Source organism: Hydra vulgaris, chromosome 02, assembly GCF_038396675.1.
Source record: "Hydra vulgaris chromosome 02, alternate assembly HydraT2T_AEP".
NCBI lineage: Eukaryota > Metazoa > Cnidaria > Hydrozoa > Anthoathecata > Hydridae > Hydra > Hydra vulgaris.
Genome location: NC_088921.1, coordinates 25,477,501 through 25,497,134, shown reverse-complemented (window position 1 = coordinate 25,497,134; position 19,634 = coordinate 25,477,501). Strand labels below are relative to the sequence as shown.

The following is a 19,634-nucleotide window of genomic DNA, read 5'->3' as shown; positions in this document are numbered from 1 at the left end:
ATATCCTTTCATATTTATATAAACTTTAGTATTTTTATTTATGTAAACTGTAGTATTTGCTGAACGAGAAGATAATGATTATTATGATAATGATGATGATGATGATTTTAATGATGATTACGATGATCATGTTGATCATAATGATGTTTATATATGCATGTATATACAAAATACAACATGAATTTTGAAAAAAACACACACTTTAGGATGTATAAATATTTATGCAGCCCTGGTCACAAACCCGGCCCCAGCCGCAGCTATATTTTATCAAACCCGGCCCCAGCCCCGGCTATATTTTATCAAACCCGGCCCCAGCCTCGGTCAAATATCAACCCCGGTCGTTTACTAAGTAGAATTAAACTTGACTTGAAACCAACAACAAGGAATAAAAATTTCCATATCTGCATAGACCCAGAAGGTTATATAGGAGGTGCATTTATCAGTGGAAAGAGAAAAGACATCAGCCGAGGTACTGTCACAAAGAAAATCAGCCTAAGGGAAGAAATGAGTAGTGCCATGATAGGGTGAGTCCAAAGAAGAAGTCCGAAATTTATTGAGATAATTGCATGGTTAGAACCACCTTAAAAGAAGAAGACGAAACTGAACACGAGCTAAAGTCAGAGAAGTGACACAAATTGAGGAGTTATAGATACAAATCAAGAAGTGAAGGTAAGTGATTAAGTTTGACTGGAAATTTAAGTCAAAGATATCTTTCTAAGTAAGAGATTTAGAAATGCAGAAGTTATAACCTTCAATGTCTGCAGGGTCAACAATATTTACATAAAAGTAAAAAGAAAAGACATGGTCAATTTAATCAGTAATTACATCTAAAAGAGTGTAGTCTTGAGTAGTAGGAGGATGATAAAGAACAAAAGGAAAGGTGTTAGATTGAAGAGGTGTTAACGTGAACGGAAGCAAATACAAGAATATTTAGAAGATTCAAACATTTTTTGACAAATAGGTGAATTGATGCATAAGTAAACTCTCAAGCCAAGCATGTGACTATTGGAGTCTTTGCGAATCAAAGGATAGTACCCCATCCATACTAAGAACTGTAGAAGAAGTAGCCGAATTTATAAATTAGTCTCACAAAGAGCAATCAAGTCTGTTGAACTTTGTAAGAGGTAAGATTCAACTGATGGAAAAATACTTCATAAACCACGAGTATTTGTGAAATACTCGTGGTTTATGATATATTGAAACAGTGAGGTGATGGTGATGATTTTTTATTTTTTATATTTTTTGTTACTTAGGCATGATTTAAGTTGGAAACTTGCTTTTTCATATTTTGATCATTCATATATAGAGCACAGCATCCTAAGCAATGAGCTATGCAGTTGTCTATATCCTGATAATTAACCCAAAGTCATTATATAGGGCTCTTTATGTGGCTTTGAAAATCCATTACCCGAAAGCAGGGATACCCCTTTTAATACTCTAATATTTTACAACTGTTGATGAAATCAGCCTTTCTGAGAGTTACCACAGAGTTCAGGAAACTATACTAAAAACCGACCTCAGAACCATTAAACTGAGTTTTAGGAGACAACAAGAAGAGTTGTATAGCCACTATCAAGAAGGCACTAGCAAAAATCTATAAGTAGAATCAAGAAGATCCAGCATTTATCATCTTAGGCAGAAAACAATGTAACACAGGTTTATATCTTTGCCAGCCTAGTTAATGAAAAAGGGTTTCGAGGTTAGTCAACAGAGTTATTATGCTTACCTCTAAAACCTTTCCCTAAAAGGCTTTCTACAAGACAGTAGTTGGATGCAGTCAACATCTGCCCAAGATAAGTGTTTTTATCGAGACACCAACTCTAGCTTTACTCAACCAAGAGCCTCAAGCAGGGGAATTTTATGTCAGAGTTAAGTCATGGTTTCTCCTACCCTTTTGCTTAAAAAAAGCAAACCCCGAAAGTACTGTAAGCAGTACTTTAAAACACTGATGGGGATATTTTGAAAATACCTCAGGAAAAACATTGCATCTAACAAAATACTAGAGATTAAGGTGAGTGTAGGTTTTATTATTGTAGTCATTAGTTGTTTACTGTGCTCAGACTGCATCAGAGATTTAAGCAGAACACAAGCATACATTAAGTAACTTACAGGTGAGTGAGCATTGCACCAGAGGTTTAGACAGAGTAAAAACATACATATAGGAACTTATGGGTGAAGGAACACGGCACCAAAATATCAGGCAGAATACAAACATTAATAAAGTAACTTATGGGATAATGAAAACCACAACAGAGATTCATATAGACCATAAAAATACATGTAGTAACTTATGTATGAGTGAACACCGTGCTAGAGGTTCAGACAGAATACAAACATGCATATAGTAACTTATGTGTGAGTGAACACCACGCCAGAGGTTCATACAGAACACAAACATACAAATAGCAACTTACAGGTGAGTGAAAACTGTGGCAGAGGTTTGGACAGAACACAAACATATATATAAAACATTACAGGTGAGCTAACACAGTAATTAAGACATCTCCAACTATATAAAAGACAAAAAATATCTATATCTGTATATTAATATAGTCATGATATACCAGTATTGATGACTGGAAGTACACTTCCTCTAGCCTTTGTTTAGAAAGCAAATCCTACTAGGCAGCAAAACATAGAACAAGTTGCTATTATTTCCAGAGCCTATTTTGTTCTTATTTAATGAAGATTATACTAAACTTGCATTTCTTTTTCCAAGAAAATTTTGAAGAAGTAAAAAATATAAAAAGTATTTATATAAAAAAGTAGTAAAAAAAAGTTTAACTAGTATCACAAAAGTTATCCTAATGTTTCAAATTTTTGTCCTCGTCTGTTTCTGTTTATGGAGTTTTTTTTTTTACGAATCCCACCCTTCAAAAATAGTCAGATCCTTCATTCCACATTGCTTCCATGGTAATTCTTTTATAAATGTCATTATTAATGACAAATAATGCCAATCACTAAGACTTTTTGGTTATGTCACTACACAAATTATGTTGTACACATTAGCATTAATGTTTTTTTTCCATTCTGAGGCCTTTCATTGTTGTATGCATACTTTTTATTTTTGTAATCAATTTTTTGTTTTATTTATTTTTTATTTGGTGACATATTTTTTGTATATCTTCGTTAATATTAGTGTTTATAAAACAATTTATTGTTTATTGTTATTGTTAGTACTGTTTAGGTGCATTGTGTCTTACTTATTTTTAAATATTCCTCTATGATTCTTTATTTTTTGTCTTGACAACGGTAAAAATATGCTTTGTTTGAAAAATAATTCTCCTTTATAATGTACTTCATTTTTTCCCTCAGGTGTTCACTACTCGTATGTGACCATTCGGCGAATTTTATATGCCAAAGTTTTTAAATAAATTTTTGTCCTCGTCTGTTTCTGTTTATGGAGTTTTTTTTTTTACGAATCCCACCCTTCAAAAATAGTCAGATCCTTCATTCCACATTGCTTCCATGGTAATTCTTTTATAAATGTCATTATTAATGACAAATAATGCCAATCACTAAGACTTTTTGGTTATGTCACTACACAAATTATGTTGTACACATTAGCATTAATGTTTTTTTTCCATTCTGAGGCCTTTCATTGTTGTATGCATACTTTTTATTTTTGTAATCAATTTTTTGTTTTATTTATTTTTTATTTGGTGACATATTTTTTGTATATCTTCGTTAATATTAGTGTTTATAAAACAATTTATTGTTTATTGTTATTGTTAGTACTGTTTAGGTGCATTGTGTCTTACTTATTTTTAAATATTCCTCTATGATTCTTTATTTTTTGTCTTGACAACGGTAAAAATATGCTTTGTTTGAAAAATAATTCTCCTTTATAATGTACTTCATTTTTTCCCTCAGGTGTTCACTACTCGTATGTGACCATTCGGCGAATTTTATATGCCAAAGTTTTTAAATAAATTTTTGTCCTCGTCTGTTTCTGTTTATGGAGTTTTTTTTTTTACGAATCCCACCCTTCAAAAATAGTCAGACCCTTCATTCCACATTGCTTCCATGGTAATTCTTTTATAAATGTCATTATTAATGACAAATAATGCCAATCACTAAGACTTTTTGGTTATAAAAATATTATATCCTTCAAAAGTTTGTTTCATAATCCTTTAAAAGTAGCTTCCACTTTGTTATATGTTAATCAGGTTATCCTTGCACTTTCACCTTTTTTTTTTACTAATAGATGTTAAAATTTTATTTAAGAAATCAATATTTGTTTTTAATTTGAGTTAATGGCTCTGGACAAATTTTCTTATATCTCACTTTTTCCCTTTTTTCATTTTAAACAATGTTGTTGCAAACTTAATTTAATTTGTTCTGTTGAGGTAAATTTAAGCGGAGTATTCAGCCTCAGTTTTTAATTTTTACATTTGTAAAAAAAATAAGTGGTTTCAAGATAAAAAGAATCATACAAAGAACAACAACTTAGTTCAATGAAGGTATGATAAAATAAGCAATAAAATTCATCTTGATTTAATCTGGTTTTAAAAGCAGCTTTGTAATTAAATTTTTTCAGTTATAACTGTTTTTTAAAACTTAACATTATGGTTGAATAATGTTGAATAAAAGACAAAAAAAAAATATAATTAATAAGTTGTGATAGAGATTTATTTAAAATGATTAAAATTAGAAAAAATAAAAATAAAATATTTACATAAATAAAAATAAAAATTTAAGTTTTTTTTTTTTATTCTATTACATTAATTTTTCAGTTGAGAGTATAGCTGTGTTAAAACTAACCTTGTCAAAAGCTAAATCTTTTATTTAGTATATTATGCAAAATCTGTTAAACATTTCGTAAACATTTAGTGTAGGGCTTTTTAGTTTTTTATTTTAGTTTATAGTTTTTTTTTTTTTTTTTTTTTTTTTTAGAAAATTTTAGTTCTATTTTAAAGCTAATGATAATGAAGTTAAAAGTTTTCATATTTTTACATTTTTATGTTTAACAGCTCTAAAACTTAATAATTTTGAAAGTGTTTTTTTTAGCTTCAACCCTGATCCAACTGTTCGAAATACATTTTGGACTCTTCTTATTGGTGGAGCTTTTACTGCAATGCCTTTGTGGACAGTCTGTCAACCTGCTGTTCAGCGATTTCAAGCTGCAAAAAGCATAGCTCAATCAAAAAAGTAAATATCTTTTGGGACATATATTTATAATTTTGGCAAAAATTAACAAAATAACAAATGACAAAAAAGAACAATACAAAGACAAAAAAGAATACTATAAAGTTGAATACTTGTTTTTTTAGTTTTCATTTTAACAAAGGTTTTATTATAAATTATTGTTTATTTTTTAATAAATTAATTTTTTATTTTTTGATCATTAAAAGTTTTATTTGAAATCTATTTGGTTCTTCTTTTTAACTAATATTTACAAATTGTGAACTCTAACTATAAATGTAAGTAATTATAATTATATATGTATGTTAACAACCTTTATTCTTTTATATAATGGACATAAAATGTCACTCCATGACCGTTAATAATTAGTGAGGCTAAACAAAGATGCTGTTTTAACAAATAAGTTTTAACCATGTAAGCAAAGATGCTGTTTTTAACAAATAAGTTTTAACCATGTAAGTGATTAGGGTAAAAGTTTAAAGTGATTTGGGCACTATTTTATCTCTTCTACTGCCATATTTTAAACAATAAAATTAAGGTATGACACATAAATATTTAAACTATAAAAAAAAAAAAAGTTTAAAAAAATTATAATTAAAAATTTTTTAAAGCAAATTTGGATTCTAACAATTTTTTATGCAAAAATGAGCACTAAACATAGTAATTTAAAGTTTTTTATCTCTATTATTAATAATTATCTCTCTATATAAATATATATATATATATATATATATATATATATATATATATATATATATATATATATATTAATATTAATATATTTTATCAAAATATATATATATATTTTAATATATTAGTTATCTAGCTTCATGCAAAATCCCTGATAAATCCAATTTCTGTTTGGTGTTTAATTATTTATTAAGATAGTCTAAATAAATGTTAAACACCAAACAGTTCAAAATGAAATAAACTTTTTTTTTGAACTGTTTAGTCAAACAAGTTAGTTAACCTGGTTTTAATTGTATTTGTACTGCTTTTGTGTTTTGTAGCATATAGTATACTAAATGGCAGGAGTTTATCTAATTTTTAAATTTTTTAATGAACAGAGCACTTCTGATGAATATTCCTGGTCTCATGTTTATTGTTCTTTTATGTGCTATGGATGGTTTAATTATTTATGCAGTCTACCATAAATGCAATATTGGAGTGAATGGAATAAAAGCTGTAAAGAGTAATGATCAGGTAAGATATTTCTTTGTTGTAAATATTTTGTTTTAGTTATTTATCATTAATAAATATATTTTATTATATAGTTTCTTATTGTTTTTATAAAGGTGCTACCATATTTTATCATTCACAAAATGGGTCATTTAAAAGGTGTTGCTGGTTTATTTACATCATGTTTATTCAGTGGTGCATTGAGGTATTTTGTGTATATTATTAAAAGTTATTTCCTTGATTGCAATTGAAAACAAAATATTTTGAATGTTTTTTTGTTCAAAACAATTTGGATTTATCAAAAAATGTCTCCCTGTTTATAAAGGTTTTTTCTATAAGTACATTTTTAGTATAAAACTAATGATACAAAGCAAACTTAACTTTCTTTTTTGCTCTTTACATATACCATTTTACAATATCAATATACGTTTATACGTATACAAAATGAGTCACTGAAGGTCAGATTTGAAGTAAGACTTTCTGAAATTTTCATAAAAATTAAAGTATCGAAAAAACCTAACAAAAGTAACATGACAAGTATAATGAAAATTTACAAAAAATATTAGCAACGCTACATATTAAAACACCAATTTTATTAAATACAATTTTAACGATTATTATATTAGAGCATTCTGTTTTTGATTTTTATTGATCACACGGTTGAATATATATGAAAATTTGAATGTTTTGATCATTGTTGATTGATTGCATTAAATTAAAACTACAAGAAATTAATTTAAATTTTTTAGTCGCTTATGAAAGGTGTCAAAGCAAAATTGAAGTTAATTGCAGATGATGGAAATAATTGCAGATGAAGATCTTTTTTAATATAAGAAATAACTGATTTTTATTACAAGAAAAATACTTTATTCAAAAAAAGATATAATAATATTTTTTTTATTATTTATAAATAAGATATTTACATTTTTGTTTTGTCCAATAACTTACGGTTAACTCATTACAATGTTCTTCACCAGAGTTTTTCAAAGTTGGAATCACTGACACCATTTTATAGCAAACAGACAAAAAAGATTCAATCAAGCACATTAAAAAGTTTAGATAGAATTGAAGAGAGTTCTGGAGAACATTTTTCTAAGACTATGACAGAAATGCTGTCTGGACCACAGGCTGTAGAGTAGTTTAATTGAGAAATGATGTAAGCATTAGAGTGATTTGGATGTCTAACAATTGGTCTAGTTAAACCTGTTTAACTAGAATGGTAGGAAGAGTATGACTATTAGATTTAGAGTCGAATTTGAGAAAAATTTATTTGCAAATAGTTCTGCCTTATCCTTGGGAGAAGTAATAAGATCGGACAGATGAATTAGAGATGTTATGTTCAACTTTACTTTGTTAACAACACTGTTAAAGATTTTCTGAAAGTCTCTTGGACTCAACTTCTGAGATAAGATACAAAGTTTAGTAAACTAGGAATAATAGAGACTAGCATCAGACAGTACCTTTCTACATTGATTACCTTGACATTTGTTCTTAAGAGAATTGTTCTAGTTTAAAAGATGAAAAAAAATGATTCTGATCAGACCAGTCACAAAATAACCTGAGTAAAAGATTGAGAAGATTTGTGAAGAAATTATGTGCTTTAGTGCCAGCAGTAGTGTTAGAGTCTAGCCATTCAGTGTGATTAGTATTTAAGTCATCAATAACAGCTGAGGTTTTACTCAATGCCCAATTTAATTAGAAGTTACACTCAATCACCTTTCTCTTTGTTCTTCAATTTTCTCTTTCTTCAAGAGTCAGTCTTGAAGTAGGAGAAGAATAAAGCACAAAGAGAAAGGTGGTTGAGTGGAAAAGTGGAAGCACATTATAGATCCGAATTTAAACCTGATTTCTCAACAAATAAGTGAATTGATGTGTAAGTATACCCCTAAGCTATGAATATGACTGTTTGAGTCTTTGGAAATCAAAGGATTATCAACACTGAGATCTGAAGGTGAAACAGATGAGTTTAAATTAGTCTCACAAAGAGCGAGTTAGTCTGGTAAGTTTTGAAAAAGGTAAAAACTTCTTTTAGTTGATGAAAAGTTACTTTGAAGACCATAAGTATTTGTAAAAAAAAACTATTAAAAACAGCTAGGTGGTGAAGATGGTTTTTTTATGTTTAATTTTTTTGGGTATATTTGTCATGGTTTAAGTTAAAACTCTATGAGTGGAGTCAAGGAGATCCAGCATTCATTACCCTAGAAAGGAAAAAATATTATACAGGTTTACATCTGTGCCATCCTATTAAATGAAGATGGAGTGAATTATTCTGCTTACCCCTAAAGTCTTTTTCTAGGAGGCCTTCTACAAAACAGTAACTGTATGTAGTTAACATCTGCCAAAGATGAGTATTTTTATTAAGACACCATCTCTAGTCTTTACTTAACCAAGAGCCCTATAGCAGGTGTATTTTAGGCCAGAGATTATAACTCCTAGCTTTTATCTAAAAATGCCAAACCTACAAGGCAGAAGGACATGGGCAGGTAGAATTGAATTACATGTTACCAGTAGCAGGGTGGTCATGGTGATCTGGAACTTGACCTGACCTAGAATAGTTAAAAAGAGTTAATAATAAGCTTTCCATATTACTTTAGACCAACGGGAGATTTTCAGAATGCACTAAGAAAAACATTTTAAAAAAATTTAAATTCTGCAGAAAAAAAAAACTTGTCTTATTAAAAATTTAAGTTGTTTTTTTTCTTAAGATTTTTGAATAGTTTTTTCATTATTATTTTAAAACTTTGAACAGTGCTTAATTTTAAGATATTTACCGAAGTGAAGTGCTGCTACATCGACTGAGGATTCTGGTTTAGAGAAGCGATCTATCAATTAAAAAATTTTCCTAAGTTTTTAAACTTTTTTCGGTCTTTCAATTCAATTAAAAAAAAATAACCACAACATAAAATTTGGTAAAATAATGGTAAAAATTAAAGACGACTGAGCAAGAGTGCATATATATATATTTTTTAAAAAAGATAAACTTTTTTGACCTAATAAGACATAATATTGATAACTATAGTTATCAATATTATGTACACGTAGCGTAACTTTTGAATGTTATAGGGGATTTATATATATGTATAAATATATATATATATATATATATATATATATATATATATATATATATATATATATATATATACACACATACATATATATATATATATATATATATATATATATATATATATATATATATATATATATATATATATATATTTATACATATATATATATATATACACATACATACATACATACATACATATATATATATATATATATATATATATATATATATATATATATATATATATATATATATATATATATATATATATATATATATTATATGGGCAATTCCATTGCAAAAAATGAAAAAGTAGTCAAATTTTATTCTAATTTTTTCAACTTTTAACAAATGAATATTGATGAAGACACAAAAGTTTGTGTAAATTATACCTTAAGTACTAAAATTAATTTATTTAAGTCATTTTTAGGCAAATTTATTTAAGTCATTTTTAGGCATTTTTAGGTTATGGGTTTTTTCACTGTCATATGATGAAAAATTATGATTGTAAAATATTATTTTAACCATGAATTAATTGCATAATCTGAATTAATTTAACATGAAAATGGAGCTAACATGTTAAAATTATTGTTGGTCAGATTTTATACTTTATAAAATATATACATTTTAAGAAAAAAACAAAATAACTTTTGCAATTTTCATGTAACTTAAGTTAACAAAAACATGATAAAGTTTTTTTTTTTTTCTAAAATTTATTTAAATTTAGTTTTTTAATAATATATGTGAAAGAATATTAAATGTTATGTTTTTACATTTTAACTAAACCTCCTAAACTGTGATAGCAGTTTTAAAAAATATTTTAAAAGATTTTAAATGCAAATACTTTGCAGTTTTTTAAAAATTCAATCTAATGAAAATAAGGCAATAATAAAATAACGCATAAATGTAAGAAGTGCAAGTAAAAATTTTAACAAACTAAAGATTTTCTTATTTAAACTTAATAAGTTTTAATAAAGTTATCTGTTTTCGATTTAATAACTTTCATAAATGTTATAAAAATTCAGCAATGGTGCCACCAGTTTTTTAAAATTGCCTTTGTTAATTGCTTTTAATGAGTTCAATACTTTTGCAATTCTTTTTTTTTGTAACTCTAAAAAATCTAACCCTTAATAGTAGATATAAAAAATCCACAATAATAATTTCTCTGTAACGTAAGTGATGTAATGTAAGTTAAATATATTTTCTTAGCCAGTCACCTCTGATAAATTTTTTATTTATTTTTTAAATGGTATAGAATTCTCAACATCTTGTGAAAGTTTCTAATACAAACCGCTTTACCCATTTGCTGAAATCTGACCTAAAAAGTGAAGCAATTTTTTTATCTTGTGTTCTGCGTAAATTAAGTGGCATTTTCTGTATAAGTTCTACCTCTTTCGGCTAAACTCAAAACTTTTAAGCTTATTTTATTCTTTAGACTAACAGCTTTTATACAAAATAGTTAAAAAATTAATTAAAACTTTAATAGGCAATATTTAATAAAATATTCAATTATTCAATAAAATAGGCAAATATTTGATACACTTGTTGCGCGCGTAATCTCAGTTAAAAATGGTATAACTCATATATATATATATATATATATGTATATATATATATATATATATATGTATATATATATATATATATATATATATATATATATATATATATATATATATATATATACGCACATATAAATATATGTATATATATATATATACACATATATAAATATATGTATATATATACATTATACATATATATATATTTATAAAGTACTGGTCAAAATTATAGCACAACCTCTTAAAATAAGATTGTCATGTAAAATTTTTGTATGCATTAATCATATTGTTGAGAGGTATTGTATTTTTGAAATGCATTTACATTAGTCATTTAAAATGTGCACATAAAATTAAAACTTTTGATCATTATTTATCTTAGAAACAAACAATTTTACAAATATATACAAAAAATGTCGGTCAAGTTTATAGCACACTTACATTCATACATAATTTTGATAGTGTGTATAATTAGGTGTATTGATGCATTGTTGTGTATGATGTTTTATTTATCTACTAGCATCATAGTTAATTATTTAAAATAGCAAATCTTATGATTTTTTAAAGTTTTTTTAGTAATTTTGAAATTAAAACAAAATTAATGCAGTGGGTTGCAAAGCAGTGAGCTATAAAGCGGCGACAACTTGTAAAAAACTTACCTCAACCGCATTTTAATATTGCTGACTAACAAGTATGGTAAAGCTTCTAAAACATTTGTCTACAATATTCCTGATAAAACATTTGTCTACAGTATTCCTGATAAAACATTTGTCTACAATATTCCTGATAAAACATTTGTCTACAATATTCCTGATAAAACATTTGTCTACAATATTCCTGATAAAACATTTGTCTACAATATTCCTGATAAAACATTTGTCTACAATATTCCTGATAAAACATTTGTCTACAATATTCCTGATAAAACATTTGTCTACAATATTCCTGATAAAACATTTGTCTACAATATTCCTGATAAAACATTTGTCTACAATATTCCTGATAAAACATTTGTCTACAATATTCCTGATAAAACATTTGTCTACAATATTCCTGATAAAACATTTGTCTACAATATTCCTGATAAAACATTTGTCTACAATATTCCTGATAAAACATTTGTCTACAATATTCCTGATAAAACATTTGTCTACAATATTCCTGATAAAACATTTGTCTACAATATTCCTGATAAAACATTTGTCTACAATATTCCTGATAAAACATTTGTCTACAATATTCCTGATAAAACATTTGTCTACAATATTCCTGATAAAACATTTGTCTACAATATTCCTGATAAAACATTTGTCTACAATATTCCTGATAAAACATTTGTCTACAATATTCCTGATAAAACATTTGTCTACAATATTCCTGATAAAACATTTGTCTACAATATTCCTGATAAAACATTTGTCTACAATATTCCTGATAAAACATTTGTCTACAATATTCCTGATAAAACATTTGTCTATAATATTCCTGATAAAACATTTGTCTACAATATTCCTGATAAAACATTTGTCTACAATATTCCTGATAAAACATTTGTCTACAATATTCCTGATAAAACATTTGTCTACAATATTCCTGATAAAACATTTGTCTACAATATTCCTGATAAAACATTTGTCTACAATATTCCTGATAAAACATTTGTCTACAATATTCCTGATAAAACATTTGTCTACAATATTCCTGATAAAACATTTGTCTACAATATTTCTGATAAAACATTTGTCTACAATATTCCTGATAAAACATTTGTCTACAATATTCCTGATAAAACATTTGTCTACAATATTCCTGATAAAACATTTGTCTACAATATTCCTGATAAAACATTTGTCTACAATATTCCTGATAAAACATTTGTCTACAATATTCCTGATAAAACATTTGTCTACAATATTCCTGATAAAACATTTGTCTACAATATTCCTGATAAAACATTTGTCTACAATATTCCTGATAAAACATTTGTCTACAATATTCCTGATAAAACATTTGTCTACAATATTCCTGATAAAACATTTGTCTACAATATTCCTGATAAAACATTTGTCTACAATATTCCTGATAAAACATTTGTCTACAATATTCCTGATAAAACATTTGTCTACAATATTCCTGATAAAACATTTGTCTACAATATTCCTGATAAAATATTTGTCTATAATATTCCTGATAAAATTAAATTGAAATTACCAATGAAAAATTGACCAGATCAAGGTGTTGTAGATGCAAAGCATGCATAAATTCTTCAGAATTAAATTAGTTCTACAGAAGATCGCTATATGAATGACACTTGCTAAAAAAAATCGTACTGATTCAAGTTAAAAAAGTTGCTTTGGAGTTGAATGCTGCAAAAGAAAAAACCATTAATGCAAGAACAGTTTGTGGTTGTTTGTTAGAAAAAAGGTGGAAAAGTTGCGCACATAAACAACATTGTTATTGAAATAAGGGTCAGAACAAAAAGAGACTTACTTGATGTAAAAACTATGTTGATTGGATTTGAAATCAATGTCATCATTTGGTATATAGCGACAAATCACATTTTGAAGTCATAAATCGAAAGAATTGTAAGTTTGTAAGTCGTCTTCCAAATGAAAAAGATTACCAATCAATCTTACAACAAGAACACAAGGTGGTGGTGGAACTATTTCTGTATGGAGATGTTTTTCTGCAAATGACATAGGTTTATTGAAGCTTTACCAAGGTTGATTAAATGCTTTTCGTTATTTAGAAGTTATTGCTGAATTACCTGACTATATGGACACTCTTTTTGATTTTGAAGCTGAAGATTGTTATTTTAATGCACCGTGTCACAAATAAAAAAAAAACTCTGGAATGGTTTGCACCAAAGAGTATTTGGCTCTTAGAATAGCCAGCCACTTCGCTAGATGCAAATCCGATCAAAAATCTTTAGTCAATTATTGACCAAAAACTCAAAAACTACAGCATAAGCAACACAAATGACATAAAGGATGCAATTCAAGAGACTTGGGACAAGAGTTCAATTGATCTTTGCATTAAATTGGTAAATTCTGTTCCAGATAGTTTTTCTTGAATTTTTAGAGCTAACGAATCCAACATTTCTTCATATTAAATCAAATTCTTTATCTTTTTTTTATTTTTATTTAAAATTAGTTAATGTAGCATTAACTAGCCAACACTCTGCATATGTTTTACAGTAAAAAAGCTTGCATATTTCACCTATTTTTCAGTCAATGTAGCAACATTCCTTGCATGTTTTAAAAATATTATAAAAGAGTAAAAAAACAAAAAAATTAAAAAAACTTTCAAGTCATTGTTACTGTGATTTTTTAAAAAATAATACAACTTTATGTACTTCAGCATTATTTTAATTGTTTTAACTTTTAAACAACATTAAAATGTCACTTAATTGTTGATGTTGCTTAAATGTTAAAAAAAGCATTGAAAGAGACTTTTTTTTACCATTAAACTCTCTTTCAACTACTATACAAAGATATATATATATATATATATATATATATATATATATATATATATATATATATATATATATATATATATATATATATATATATATATATATATATATATATATATATATATATATAGTTCTATAGTTTGTTGGCTTTAGGAAGAGCGGAAGGAAAAAAGTGATTCTTACGCCAACACATACGTCACTTTTAATTACTTTTGACTTTCGTCCAACATTTGCGTGTTGGACGAAAGTAAAAACCATTAATTTAATTACAAATTAATCGTTTTTTAAAAAAACCACAAACACGCAAATTTAATTGACCAGAATGTTTTTAAAAACATTCTGAATGTTTTTATAACATTTTGAATGTTTTTAACAATATAAACAATGTTTTTTTTTTATTTTTTTTAATAAAATGTTTTTATTTTTATTTTTTTTAATAAAATGTTTTTAATTTAATTTTTTTTACTGTAAATCATGCGCGGAGTGTTGCTACATCGACTATCTTATAGCCTGACTCGCAAGGGAGTGCTGCTACATCGACTGACAAATAGCCTGACTCGCAAGGGAGTGCTGCTACATCGACTGACAAATAGCCTGACCCGCAAGGGAATGCTGCTACATCGACTGAGGGTTTGGTTGGGGCAGGCAGTCTATCATTATTAAAAAAAAAAAACTCCGGTCTTGCATTTTAATTTTTACTTTTTGTCAACAAAATATCAAAAAAACTTTCGGACAACATCTAAGGGTTCTATATATATATATATATATATATATATATATATATATATATATATATATATATACATATATATATATATATATACATATATATATATATATATATACATATATATATATATACATATATATATATATACATATATATATATATATATATATATATATATATATATATATATATATATATATACATATATATATATATATATATATATATATATATATATATATATATATATATAGATCTATAGTTTGTTGTCTTTGGGAAGAGCGGAAGGAAAAAAGTGATTCTTACGCCAACACATACGTCACTTTTAATTACTTTTGACTTTCGTCCAACATTTGCGTGTTGGACGAAAGTAAAAACCATTAATTTAATTACAAATAAATGGTTTTTTAAAAAAACCACAAAAACGCAAATTTAATTGACCAGAATGTTTTAAAAACAATCTGAATGTTTTTAACAATATAAACAATGTTTTTATTTTTAATTTTTTTAATAAAATGTTTTTATTTTTATTTTTTTTTACTGTAAATCATGCGCGGAGTGTTGCTACATCGACTATCTTATAGCCTGACTCGCAAGGGAGTGCTGCTACATCTACTATCTTTTAGCCTGACCTGCAAGGGGGTGTTACTACATCGACTGAGGGTTTGGTTTGGGCAGGCAGTCTATCAATTAATAAAAAAAAATAATTCCGTTCTTGCATTTTAATTTTTACTTTTTGTCAACAAAATATGGAAAAAACTTTCGGACAACAACTAAGGGTTGTATATATATATATATATATATATATATATATATATATATATATATATATATATATATATATATATATATATATATATATATATATATATGTATATAAACATATATATACTAGTGATTGACCGAAATTCTGTTTCGGTATCGGTTTCAGCCGAAATTTCAATTTAAACTGATACTGAAATTTCAGTTTCGGTACTTTTTATAAATTTGTTAAAAACTGAAATTTCGGTTGAAAAACATACCAAAAACCGATATTTTTCTAATTTAGAAAAATAGTTATTTTTTATAATTTTCACAAAATATTTTGAGAATTTTCACAAAAATATTGAGAGTTTTCACAAAATACCTTAAAAAAATCTTGTTTTGCAGAAAAAATGTTGTTAAATTTCGCTATTAACTTATATCACCGATTTATGTATTAAATTTCAATTTGGGATACATGTGTAATTAGTTTTAACATAGTAGGAGTATAAAAAAACTACAAATGTAAAATTGCATTTTTAAATAAATTTTATTAATAAAATAAATTTTGACCAACAGAAATTTAAATTTTGATTTTGGTAAAATATTTGCGGAAATTTCGGTTTCGGCATTAAATTTCAGTACCAGAAATTTCGGTTTATTTTGGTTAATTAATTTATTATTAAATTAGCACAGCATCTTCTGGGTTGAACTCAATGGCTGCTGTTGCATTAGAAGATATTGTAAAAAAGATAAAACCTGGTATCTCTGAACAAGCATCTACCATGGCTTCTAAAACTATTGGTATCATTTTTTTTTTTTTCAGTTTTTAATAAATATTGTAACTCTGGGTAACTTTGCACAAAAATTTGCGTATTTTTAGCTTGGCTTTTAAAATTTAATTTAAATAAAATCTAAAATTTAATAAAAAAATTTCTCTAACAAAATTAAAAATTAAAACATTTTTTTATAGCTGTTCTAAAAAATGTTTAACAGTTTGTTTTTTTTTTTATAAAAAATTTTTTAAAGGAAATTTTCAATGTGCAAAGTGAACCAAGAGTTTGCCTAACTTTGCACATCATTACAAAATTTAAAACACTTTACAAACTGCATGGATCGTAAACTCTTTTTTTAAAGGACTTCTAAGTAATTTTAAGGAGAGTATAAAAACTTTAGGTTTAAGGACTTCTAAGCCATTTTTCTTTGATAATTTTTATTGGAAAAAGTTCAATTCATAACTAAACACAAAGAAAAAGTTCATCTTCTTAAGTTAACATAATAAACTCGTTTCCCTCAAACTAGACAGCAAAAAGGAAAAGATTGGCAAGCTTTTCCTTTTTGCTATCTAGTTTGTTTTCAATAAATAATATACCTAATGATTTTAATGATTGTTTGTTTTCAACCTAATGATTTTGAGCTAGAATTGTGATCATGGCGATCGTCTTGATCTTTGTCACAAATTTTGAATTAATTTTTGTTATTGATTCTTCTTTTATGTTTTTTTTTCTTCTTCTTTTTTTTTCTTTTTTGGTTCTTTGAGGCAATATCATAACTCTCATCAAACTTTTCTAAATCTTCTACCCTGATACATTTACCCGCTAAAACAGAAAGTCTTTTTTTTAATTTATTAGTTCCTACAGATTTATACTTGTCTTGTAAAATAATCTTAAAGCTGACTTAAGCACTCTTAAGTTGACACATATTGATGTTTAGTTAGTTGAGGAAAAATTGCATAATAATTAAGTTTAGACAATTTTACAATAGAATCTTTTTCAAATTAAAAAAGCTTTTTAAGATTTAGTCATTTTGCAGTTCTTGAAATAAAATTTTATTATAAATTTCAACCTTCATAAAATAAAACATCTTGATATTTTTCTCTTAGCTAATTGTTGCAAATTTTAATTTTTGCAAACAGATTTTGTTAAATGAACAAAGTCATAAAGAAGTAAAATGTTATCACCAAGAAATCGTTATTATTAGTGCACCAAGCATTATGGAGATTAAACGTTCAAAAAAACTTTTTATTTACTTAATTATTGTCGCAAAGATTAGCAACAACATAAACCTCCACAATTTTTTAATGTTCCAATCATTTGCATTGTTTGACCATATTGAAAACTGGCATCTAAACCCGCCACTGTTAATGCCTTATACAAAAAAATCTTTTCCACCAAACAAAGAACAAATCATTAAACCCAAAGCTGTTTTCCCTAATTTATTTTGAAAGATTACATATTTACCAAAAATGTTACCTCCTTGATATGTTAATTATGGTTTAACATAAGTTTCATCAATTAGTAGAATGACCTATATTTGAGAAAATAGAGCATTGAAAATACAATTAAAAAATCATGATCTCTTTCATTTCTAGCTTTAGATGTTAATTTTTCATCATTTTTTCAGTTATATAATTGGTAGTTCATAGTCATCAGGTAGTTAGGAGTATAGGGTTCTTGACAATGAAAAGTACTTAAAAGTCCTGGTAACCATATCAGAAGAATATATTTTTTTACTAATAAACACTAAGGAGTTTATACTTAACAAGTTGACCGTGGTACTACCAGAAATAATGTGGGGATCAAACTTGGAATTTCTTAATTATGAAGCAAGTGCTCTACCACTACGCCACTACCACATAAGATTACTGTGTAAACATAAGATTGAAGATGTAAACATAGATGTTTGATATTATCAAAAAAGAATTAGTTTTAGACATTATTTTGTCACGAAAATCTTTGGAGAATGAAATATTGTCTACCAATTTACCATTTTTGAGTTTACGATTTCATCAGGAACAATACTTTTTAAAGATGGCAATGGCAATGTGGAATCAAAATTTGACTTGGATTTGCACTAAAAAAATACAGATGGTGGATGTTTTGGTGGATTTAATTTTTTAGTTTTAGATTATTTAATTAAAAACTTTGTAAAATAATATATAAAAATTAAACATTCAAATTAGAAAATAAAATTCACAAAGAAGAAGAGTAACAAATGAACTTTTTATATATAAAAATATGAAAAAAGGCAAAACAAAATACTATTTATAAAATAATCGTTTTAATATGGAAGCGATCTGAATATATACAGAAATAAAGTTAAAAAATTGAGTCAAATGCAACATTCTTTTTAACAGTTTTTCTAGCAGACGATGCTTGAATAAATAAATATCAGAAAAATAACTGTTGCTGACAATTTTTTTCTGATGTATTTATGATACAAATGATTAATGTATATATAACTTTCATTTTTATTTAAGCTTGCTTTTTGGGAGTTGTTGTTATTGGACTAGCATTCTTAGTGTCATTGTTTGGTTCCATGGTTTTGCAGGTTTATATGTTTTTAGTTTTCTTTTTTCTTTTTTGCATCATGCAATACAATGTATATATTCTTCAATGTGACAATGTATATATTTTTCAATGTGTTTTCCTGGAGTAAAAAGTAAAACATTTTCTAAATTTTTTTCATTTATATTTAATCCAACTTAAATCGCTTTCCTCTCATTTTCTTTGTTAAATATAACACACACACACAAAAAAATAAATACTTTACTTTAGCTTGCATATAGTATTTTTGGTATTGTTGGAGGCCCTTATCTTGGTTTATTTTTTCTTGGAATGATGTTTCCATTTTCTAACTCAAAGGTAAACATTTTCAGTTATCTATTATATAAGTTTATTATCTTTAATTGGCTATTTTATATTGTATTTCTGAATGAAAAATTTCATC

General features: G+C 26.3%; 1 protein-coding gene across 2 annotated transcripts in view; it reads left to right on the top strand.

The window, feature by feature from the left end:
- The window catches only part of LOC100210345 (sodium-coupled monocarboxylate transporter 1), a 69,748-nt gene that overhangs the window by 20,176 nt on the left and 29,938 nt on the right, over positions 1 to 19,634 (top strand). For both annotated transcript variants that reach the window (XM_065790405.1, XM_065790404.1), the window contains 6 exons: positions 5,011 to 5,151; positions 6,213 to 6,348; positions 6,441 to 6,529; positions 16,597 to 16,709; positions 19,165 to 19,235; positions 19,463 to 19,549. In XM_065790405.1, the coding sequence (XP_065646477.1) occupies positions 5,011 to 5,151; positions 6,213 to 6,348; positions 6,441 to 6,529; positions 16,597 to 16,709; positions 19,165 to 19,235; positions 19,463 to 19,549 (637 nt within the window). The remainder of the gene's footprint in view (positions 1 to 5,010; positions 5,152 to 6,212; positions 6,349 to 6,440; positions 6,530 to 16,596; positions 16,710 to 19,164; positions 19,236 to 19,462; positions 19,550 to 19,634) is intronic.